Source organism: Marmota marmota, unplaced genomic scaffold (genome assembly GCF_001458135.2).
Source record: "Marmota marmota marmota unplaced genomic scaffold, marMar, whole genome shotgun sequence".
Lineage (NCBI taxonomy): Eukaryota > Metazoa > Chordata > Mammalia > Rodentia > Sciuridae > Marmota > Marmota marmota.
In genome coordinates, this window is record NW_025999968.1 from 20,265,142 (window position 1) to 20,275,594 (window position 10,453).

Consider the following 10,453-nt stretch of genomic DNA (forward strand, 5'->3'; position numbering starts at 1 on the left):
TAGAGTTCAAGTCTAAGGCTTATACTTATTTTTTTTCTTCCCACACACAGGAGGCAGATATTTATTTCTATGATGGGTTGCTTGGAGTTAGGAGAGGGATGATGTACACAACATTTTCCTTCCTGCCTTCTATAATACTTCTTTGTATTTTGTTATATTAATGTAGACATTTTGGTTTGTAACTTGATTTCCTAAGCTTTTGTGAAGGTAGTTTGATAAGTGAACAACTATTCAATTTGATGTGCTAATTTGGTATTACCACTAGAGGAGCTAACTCAGCCACCATCCTTTTCCTAAGGGTATTACTAGCTACTTTGAACCAGATATATTTTTAGAAATGTTTCCATTAAAAGAAATGTTTATTGATGCTATATAAAAAGGCCAATGTGTGGATATTTATCCTATATTCAGCAACATTACTGAACTTTCTTGTAAATTATAAAAGTTTCTTAGTTTTATTTATCATTTTAAATATGTCCATCTTTTATAAATATACCCTTTCTTTTAGCTTGTTATTTCATTGTCTAGATAGTGATTTTGCCTTTCAAAAGACTTTTGGCAACATCTGGAAACATTATTTTGTCACAAGGGGACTGTATCATCATTAGGTAAAGGCTGCTAAACATTTCACAATGCACAGACCACAATGCACAGGACCACCACCACCACCATGACAATAAATCATCTAAGTCAAGATGGCAACAGTGTTTATATTGAAAACCCTGATTCAGAACTTTCAGAAAAATCCTTAGTATTGAGGATAAAGCAATCTTTCCTTACTCCAGAATTTAATGTGAATGTCTATATAGCTGGGAGAGGTGACGCCTGCCTGTAATTGCAGCAACTTGGGAGTCGGAGGCAGGAGGATGGTAAGTCTTATATGTTCCTATTAAATAGTGAGTTTCTCCTGTAGATTGTAAAGTTTCTTAATCATCATGTTTGAATAAATTATTTTTCCCTTTTCCTGTTTGTACCCTCAACATTTTGAAAATGCTTTTCCATGCATACTACAGGGACACAGCCACATCAATATTTATAGCAGCACAATTCACAATAGCTAAACTGTGGAACCAACCTAGATGCCCTTCAATAGATGAATGAATAAAAAAAAATGTGGCATATATACACAATGGAATATTACTCAGCAATAAAAGAGAATAAAATCATGACATTTGCAGGTAAATGGATGGAGTTAGAGAAGATAATGCTAAGTGAAGTTAGCCAATCCCAAAAAACAAATGCCAAATGTTTTCTCTGATATAAGGAGGCTGATTCATAGTGGGGTAGGGAGGGGGAGCATGGGAGGAACAGAGGAACTCTAGATAAGGAAGAGGGGTTGGAGAGGAAGGGAGGGGGCATGGGGTAACTAATAATGGTGGAATGTAATGATCATTACTATCCCAAGTACATGTATGAAGACATGAATTGGTGTGAATATACTATGAATAAAACCAGAGATATGAAAAATTGTGCTTATATATGTAATTAGAAGTGTAATGCATCCTGCTGTCATATATAAATTAAAAAATTTTAAAAAGCATTTAAAAAAGAATGCTTTTCCATTTTTTTCCCATAGGTAGTTTTAATGAGAAAGCTGCTATTTACCTACCAGTTTTTACTCTAAATGATTCCTTTTATGGGGAACTTTTACATTTTCAGTGCTCCAAAGTTTAACCATGAGCCCACTTTAAAAAAAAATATTTTAAATACTATTTCTTTATTCCCTTGACTAACAATTTCTGTCACTACTTCAACTGCTCACTTGACTAGCTTTATTTGACTATTCAGCCCATTTGTTAACTTGAATTCCGCCTCTCCCCATGTCTATCAGAATCCTTATGACAAATTGTTCTCAAAATTCTGTCCATAGGAATTAAATGTTTTATGTCTCAATTTTAGTGATCTGTTGTAAGGCAGGAAAAAAAAAAATAGGCTGTTATGATCCCTAGCTGAGGCTTTTGGCAGACTATGTTTCTAGTGTGTAGCCCTGCTGATAAACACTGATTCAGCCTATGCACTCGAGCTCATAAACATTTGCTTTTGTGCGCATGCACCCACTGATAGAACCAGTTGGCAATGTGTCTTCTTTACCTGGCTTGCATATAAAAAGCCCTATGGAAAAGCCTGGGGGGACGGAGTGTGAACAATAGAACTGGCTGGGGTTTGAAATTGGAGTTGGGAGCTGGCTAGGGTCTGTTGCTGCCTCTGAATAAACATGTCTATCTCAACCATGTATTTCATCTTCTTGATGAAATCACTTGATGGATCACAAACCTGTTTAATGGGCCTGAGCCTCTGCCTGACACCTGTTTTCTTACTGGAAGTGTTCATCTTTCAAGTTCAAGAGGCATCACTATTACATAAACTAACACTGTATAATATGGGCAGGGGCTGTTCTAGATATTATCTATTTACTTAATCTTCTTTATGAAGTACCATTAATCTCATTTATGGATTGTTACACTGATGCAATAGAGAGGTAAAAACCTCACTCATGGCCACAAGACCAGTAGGTTTTGGAGGCAGGACACAATGTTCTAGAGCACCCATTCCTTCCCAGGTGGTACTAGTCACATGAAGCCCTGAGAGGTCTGACCCAAGCTTGCCTACTCATCTTTTGCTCCTGAAAATAATTACCCAAGTAGCTCCTGGGTTGGCTCACAGTAGGGGGTGGGAAACATACCCTCAGCTGCAGTGTGTTAATAGCCTGTGTACAATGCTGTTGCCTACCTCTACCTTGGGCTATGAAAATGGAGCTGGGTTGAAGCTGCCCATCCATTGTATCTCCTTTCCAGTGAGGTTCATCCTTTCTATACCAAGAACTCTTGATTTCAAACTTTACCTTGCATTTAATTTGAAGAAACCCGCTACTTTGTGAGCTTAAAATACATTCCAAGGAGGAAGGACATTATCGGGATTTAATGTTTTCTTTTACTTTCATTTGTTTTAATTAGCTATACATGACAGTAGAATGTATTTATGAACTTTGACATGTCATACATAGAAAAATGAGAAATTATATTTCATCTGAGTGTACATGTTGTAGAATCATTGGTCATGTGGTCACATATATACATAAAGTAATGACTGTTTCATTCTGCTATCTTTCCTATCCTCACATCCTCTCCCCTTCCTTCCCTTCCCTCTACCTAATCTAAGGTAATGCTATTCTTCTCTACACCCCCCTCCCCCACGGTGGCCTTATTGTGATTTAGCATCCGCATTTTAGAGAAAACATTCAGCCTTTGGTTTTTCGGGATTGGTAAATTCATCCACTACAAAATAAGTCAAGATCTGGCTTTCATCTGAGTGTTTGGGAGCCATTGAGGAGAATAGGAGGGTTTTTGTTTTTAAAGTCTAATGTAAACAAATGTCCCTCAAGAAGTTCTCACCAAGACAAATTGGTGGAACTAATTTCCTGTAGTAAACTCTTTTACACCTTATAATGCAAGACAGGTTTATTTTCATACACAGCAATGAGAATTAGAAAATGGAAAGGAACGCCATCTTCAGGCAAGTGGAAGTGATCAAGACTATAAAATAGATGTTTGAGACACTACAATGGGAAGACTGTGCGGTGCTGCTCTCAGAAGTCTCTTCACCTTATGAAGTCATTTCAGACGTTTCCTGCCTCCTCATTTCTTCTGATTGATGCTCATAAGAAATTTGGAGTTCCAGGTAATCTGTATTCCTTTTCTGTTTAATTAGGAAATCCTTCAGGAACTTTAAGAGCTACAGAAATAAAACAGGAAGAGCCCACATTGAGGACTATGTCTGCAAGGAGAACTACCACAAATGGTAGGTCAAAACCCAGCAGTCCAGAAAGCATGTCAGAAAAACAAAATCTTATGGTCTACCCCAGACCTCCTAAACCAACATCTTCATTTCAAAAAGAAACTATTTGGTTCATATGCATGTTGAAATTCCCAGAGCACAGATCAAAGGACCTATTAAAAAACATACAGGTGCATATAAGCATTAGCTTTCAGTGAGGGTTTGGTATACCAAAGTACAGCTTATATGAAGAACAAACTGACTGCAATGGTTTTCAAACCCATTTCTTTGAATCATTTGCAGACTGAGTAGCTGCCCAGAACCCACTTTCAAAGACTTAGAAATGGTCTAGCAGAAGGCCCCAGGCATTCAGAGTCCTTCAGAACTCCTTGGGGGAACCCAGTGTCTCACTAGGGCTGGGAACATTTTCATCACTTTGACCTTCTGAGATGGTAGGGAGTTGGTGAAGAGAAGTTGCCATTAAGGTAAAATGTTCACCAATAACCAGAACTTCACAGAGGTCTGTAGCACAACGGACAGCCATTGACATCTGCTGTCACAATCATGAACAATCAGTCTCAACCTGTGGGCCCAGCCAGCAGCATCATTACTAGGAACTTGTTAAAAATGCAAATCATAGACCCATACAAAGGTAAAGTAAATCAAAAGCTCTGAGGGTATACCCAGCACTTAGTTGTAGTAATCTCTCCAAGTGATTCTGCTACTCAATAAGCTTCAGTATTTCTGATCAAGGAGACTTACAACCCAGCAACAGAATCACAATTCTGTTGAATCACCCAGAGGATACATTCCTGCTGAGACTTTCCTCTCCTGTAGAGTTATATTCTTCCTTTCCAGGATCCACAACCCCCCATCCCCAATGCACCCCTCGAAATCATTCCCATACTTTCTTAGAAGCACATTTACACTGTGCGATCCACTGTCCTGGGCCCACTTCCCAGAAGCAAATAAAAATACAAAATGGGTAGAAAGTAAAAGGTGCTTGTTTGTACAGTTAACCACTTACACCAGCGTCATTAGCATTAGTGGCTAAGGTGTTCAGGTCTTCCAAGTTCTTGGTTATTACGTTTTCCATCTGCAGAGCAGATGTTAGGGCTTCTATGGCATTTCCCCAGTTACCAATTTCAGGCCTCTGTTGGAGAAAAACAATGTTATATTCTACTTCCTGCAAAGTTGATGAGGTTTTCACAGTCCAATAATTTCCAAACTTCGTAGCACAAGGGAATCAGCTGAGAATCTTAAATACAGATACGTGGCTCAATTGCTGACACTCAGACTTAACAGATATGGCTTGCAGCACCGGCATCAGTGTTTTCAAAAGATTTCCAGGTGATTCCTTTTCCTTCCTACAAAGCAAGGATACCAAGGGCAAACAGCAGTATGCCATTAATCCATTAACTTTGGAATTCTGTGGTGATTCAATTCTGTTATTAGCAGGCATTTGCTTTTCTTTTAAAAGTGAAGTTTAAAGAAAACAAACCCTTGGATAAGAAAGGAATACCCAATAGAGGATTATTTGGAGTGTCTGCTCCAACAAAACAAAAAAGTCACATCAGAGACAGCCATACCTGACTGACATTACTGACATAATATATTGCTAACATGTTCTAGGAAGAAGTCACAAGACTAGTGTTCCCCCAACTATAGCAAGCATTAGGATCACCTGGAGAGCTGTTAAGATAGCTTCTTGGGACATACCCACAGGGAATCTATTCCTTAGCCCTGAGGTGGAGCTCATGAATTTTCACTTCTAAGAATTTCCAGGTATTATTGGTTCTGCAGACCCAGGGAGCACACTTTGTGTAAATTGAGAAAAGCCAAACAAGCATTTAGTGGCTTAAATTTACCCAAAAAGATGTTGGCACATGCTTGCCCTCAGGTCAGTTGCTAAGGAGCTCATGGAAGAGCATGAGCGATCTAATAAGTAGCAATTAGTTTTTTTCTAGATCTAGCAGAGATCCAATTTAGATTATAGAAAATTATATTCACCTCAATATTTGGAAGGCAGACAGTACCCTGACGTTTTCTTAGATACCTTATGAACCGCTTTGCTTGGAACCTCTTCACCTCAGCCTGGTCCTCAAAGAATATGACAAAACAAGGAATTTCCATCTCTTCTTTGTAGCAGGAGGCCTGGGATAGAGGTGACAATGGGCAGAGACTCGGGGTGAGAGAAGCTGATCTTTAAAATAGGAATCACACAAACTCACTTTGTTGTTTCAATAGTTGTCTAGAAAGAGACTTCTGTTAGTCATTCTTGAGAGCTATTTTTGTCCTTTGACTTACAGAAAGCCTAGGTTCAGGGAGACAGCCAGAGCCATCTCAGAGAATCCATGCAGATTCCAATATACTTGTGTCTGGTCTTTGGATGTTATGGCTTTTTTAAGGTCAGGTTATATATGCTAGTATGTTTATCCATTAATTGTGTACACCCATGACAAGAAGTCCTACATAAAGAAAGTGAAATTCTAAAGCCAATCTATTTCCTTACATTTTTGTTAGAGTCTGTAAACAAGTCAAAATAACACCTGGCATTTTGCCAGGGGAATGTTAGAGTTCATAAACAAGTCTGGATGGTGCCTGGCAAAATGCCAGAGGGAGTGGTTTGAGAAGTAACAAAAGCGAGCCATTAAGTGTGGAGATTCCTTATTGGTTGACTGATGTATCTAGTTTATGCTAATTAGATAAGCTGTGTGGAATGTATAAATACTGCTCCTGTCCTGCAATAAACGGCTCCTACTCCTGCTGTATCAATGCACACAAGTTGTCCGTCACCCCCCGGTTATTTTGCTGTAGCCGGACTGCGGCACATTTTTACATTATAAAATTACACATAGGTATAAAGTTGTTTACCTGCTCATAGGATGAGCTATAACTTTCCTAATCATAGTCCATGATTTGCAATCACAATGTCTACATCATTGGGCCACAGAGCATCAGTATCCTAGCCACTGAGTTGCTGTTTTATCTAGTATAAACTTGGCCATAAGCACTACTAAAGAGATAGCAAATAAAGTATCACCAGATCAGAATTAAAACACTCAGTTTATCAAGAGCCCATACTAACCATGAATAAATATGCATCACCCATATGGAGCTGGCGAGCTGCTAGTTGGTTGATAGGAGCTATGCATTCTTCAGAGATCGGTCCCTTGTTCTCTTCCTCTTCTTCCTGCTCAGCCATAAATTGCGTTACCAGCTAAGGGAGAGGACTTCTTAAATACTGACAGGGATGTAGCCGTCCCCCTTCTAACAACAAGATGAAATTCCATTCAGCTGAGATTAACAGCTACTAATCTACCCAAATGGGGACATTGTTTTTGGATGAAAGAACCAATCTGACTAGGGAAAAGTTAAAAATACAGTTGATGGGGAGGGGAGTAACTTAAATCTTTGTAACCCAGTCAGTATTCAGAGGTCTTTCTCATCTTCTCCGTAAGACTTGAGAAGCATGCTAAGCTGAGTAGTGAGGTCTTAATAGAATGATTTCAGTAGCTTTAATTTTTTTTTCCTTTCTCAAAAACTATCATGGTATAGCATGGCAAATCCAGTGGTAAAACTAAGAAGACTGGCTTAATTATAGGGGACCACCCTTTTCCTTCATAAGTGCTCTATACACATTGCTCTAAAGGTAAGATGCCATTCTGAAGAATCAAAATCATTAACTGAGGGGATGACAGCAAATTTCATCGAGAAACTGGCATTTTAATTTGGCCTTGCAAGGCTGACAAGAATATAGAGAAATGGAAAGGGAAGAAAGGTGTTCCACCTGAAGAACAGGCACAGGCAAGCTATAGAAACAAGATGAGTTAGTGGTTTCTCTAAATTATGGTAAGACTGCCACACTTGGAACCCTTTGGCTTCTTCCTTTAACTATCTCCCAAATGTGTCCCAAAACATGTCTTCTTCATTTGCTTGCCTTGAGAGCAGGGATTGTTCTACCAACCCCCAACCCTCCACCCCACCACCCTGCGGGAGGGGGGGGGGGCAGGGGCACAGATTCCCATAGCTAGTAATGGGGTGCTTTGTAGGTAAAAAGTGCTGAATCCATGCTGATTAAATAAAAGCATATTTTACATATGAGTAAAGCACAAGATTTCCCCCAAGTCTGGTGGATTTCTAGTATGAACTAAACCATGTCTGCTTGAACTGATAAAGGAATGGCCATCTCCAAAAGTCTCCCCAGCTGAGGTGGTGAGGAGGGTACCTCCTGAGGGAGAGTGCATCCTAAGGGAGGTGCCAAGAATTTCAAGTTTGACTCAGCCACAAACATGAGGCCATCCTAGGGAAGGGATGATCCAATGATCATAAAAATAGCCTGTGTGTCACTTTTATTTCCTGACCCAAAGCTGCCCTTATGCCCAAGTGTATTTATGTCATAGTCTCAGGAAGAGAGGGGTGCTTCAAGGAAGTTCTTTTGAAACCATAGTTTGCATATAAATCACCTGAGGCTTTTGTTAAACTGCAGAATCTGGTGGGGTCTAGCCTGCTGCCTTTCTAAAATGCTTCCAAATGCTGCCTATTAGTGGACACACCTGGAATAGAAAGGTTTAAGTACATTCCTAAAAAGCGAATTCAGTAAAAATCCTGTAGGACCCAAGTGGCACTGCTGGGGAGCCTTTAGTAAGGGAGGTAACAATGGGCATCTCCTGTCTTTCAGCATCTCCTGCCCTGCCTGTGCTCCCAAGCTTCAGGACCCCTGGCAACCTCCTGGTGAGGCCAGAGCTGGGGCAGTCTGTAGTGTCTAACTCTGGAGGTTAGAGTAGAGCAGGTGAAGAGGAAAGCAGATGGTAACTGGTCAGATGGCTAACTGGATTTGCTTCTAAAACATTACCCAATATTCCCTTCCTCCAAATTTGGGGTACATTTCAGGAGATTAAACTTCTACACAAGCAATAGGGATAAGTGCCAATAAAATCTGGATAATTAGTTAATATGACCAATCTATAAGATAGTGAGTCTAGAAGATGTAGATTTTACTTACTGGGAGATATTAGGAGAGTTTGATTATTTCTGAATGATCCATAAGATCCATAGGATCCATGGAAATGTAATCACTCCATTATTCTACCATTCCATCTGGACCAAAACGCAGGGCTGAATACATGCAGACAAAATATTTCTGTTCTTGTGATTAGATATTAGGAAAATTTCTCTCTACCTATTTATAAACTACCTCACCAATATGTAGAAAATGAGTGGAAAGGAACATATCACCATCGACAGCAGTTGTGGTAGGATGATAGACATACTCGTGGTTTTTCCCTTTTTAAAATTTTCCATATATTTTGAACTTTTTAATAATCATATACATTTTATCACTTTCAAAAAGGAACCTAGCAGGTCCCTATCTAGAAAAGTAGCTCAATGCCAATCCATAATAGAAGCTCTACATACAAATTTGTTTTGTATTACTTTTTGTAATTATAAATGTAAGGCATAAGCATTATAAAACATTATAGTGTTACAGAAATACATAATTAGAAAGTGAAAGCTGATGGCAAACACTTTGGTTCTAATATGTATATATTTAAAAATGTACTAGGATCCAGAATATGATTACATTGTGGAAACCTGATGACTTGGACTTTGAAATATAGAATATGATCAGACTGGATTTTTAAAATTCTTACAATCTCTCCTCTGGAATGTGCTGGAAATACAAACTTTTCAAAAAGTTATGTGACTCCTCATAATTTTTTTGTTTATTTTTCTTAATCCAAACTTTCTGCCTTTACAGTGTTACTTTACCCTCTCACCTCTCTAACGAGGAAGAAACAAATGGCTCTCTTCTGCACCTTATTTTACCTAGAAATTCTTATCTTTCAAAATAAAATCTCCTTAGTACAGCATTATTTTTTTATTATTATTTTCTTTGTGCACACATTTTCCTTACTCCTTTATAATCTTGATGAGGAAAATGGTCAAATCTTAGTCATCTTTGTGTCTCCCAGAGCATTTTATATGCTGTCCTGCTCATAGAAGTCATTCAGTAAGTCATATTGACCTACAAAATTTGAAAGTAAACAGAATCCTAACAGTTCAAAGCTTTTGATCATAGAAGTGGAAGCAATGGGAAGAGCAAGATACCCTGTGATTCTTAGGAAAACAGATTTCAAAAATTCCTGAAAATTATGGGAGAAAGCAGGCATTTTCATGTTAAATGTCTTCCAAATGGGAACCACATTTAACACAGTACTGGGCATTGAGTGAGTCTTTAATAAATGTTCATAAATGAAAGAGTTAATCAATGAAGACAGTTATTAAGAGAGTGAATGGAATGGTAAGCCTTAAAAGTAGAAATGTCAGCAGTGATTCTGATGACAGAAACAGTATCTGAAGAAATCCATGTGTTATGACATACTCATCCCTCTACTAGCAGCTACCACTCTCCCCAGACTGACCTCTGCTTCCGGACTAGCAGGGCCCTCACGCCCTCAGAACATATTTTCTGACTTTTATAGTCTTGGTTATAGTAATTCTTTCCACACCCTTTAACTGCCTGCTTTTCCATAGTTCCTCTCTACTAGTTCATTGCCCTTTGAAGATGTTGGTTGCTGTGTCATGACTTAGTATCACCAGTGTGTTACAGGTGGCAAAGAGCAGGTCAACATAGGTTGGCAATGAATGTACATTCACTATGAGTGAATTAGTAAAT

The 10,453-nt window shown here is 38.8% G+C and overlaps 1 protein-coding gene across 1 annotated transcript; it reads right to left on the reverse strand.

The window, feature by feature from the left end:
• Nucleotides 1-3,090: 3,090 nt before the first annotated feature.
• Nucleotides 3,091-7,036, reverse strand: LOC125616906 (ferritin heavy chain A-like). Its single transcript, XM_048803482.1, has 4 exons — nt 6,863-7,036; nt 5,785-5,928; nt 4,802-4,927; nt 3,091-3,732 (listed from the first exon to the last, which is right to left on the reverse strand). Exons 1-4 carry the CDS (start codon nt 6,977-6,979, stop codon nt 3,604-3,606), a joined length of 516 nt encoding a protein of 171 aa, XP_048659439.1. The 5' UTR covers nt 6,980-7,036; the 3' UTR covers nt 3,091-3,603.
• Between the last annotated feature and the right edge of the window lie 3,417 nt (nt 7,037-10,453).

Coding starts and splice junctions, on each gene's coding strand:
- LOC125616906 (XM_048803482.1), bottom strand. CDS start 6,979: ATGGCTGAGCAGGAAGAAGAGGAAGAGAACAAGGGACCGATCTCTGAA. Junction 5,929..6,862: donor GTGATGCATATTTATTCATG/GTTAGTATGGGC, acceptor CCTCTATCCCAG/GCCTCCTGCTACAAAGAAGA. Junction 4,928..5,784: donor TCTGCCTTCCAAATATTGAG/GTGAATATAATT, acceptor TTTCTCCAACAG/AGGCCTGAAATTGGTAACTG.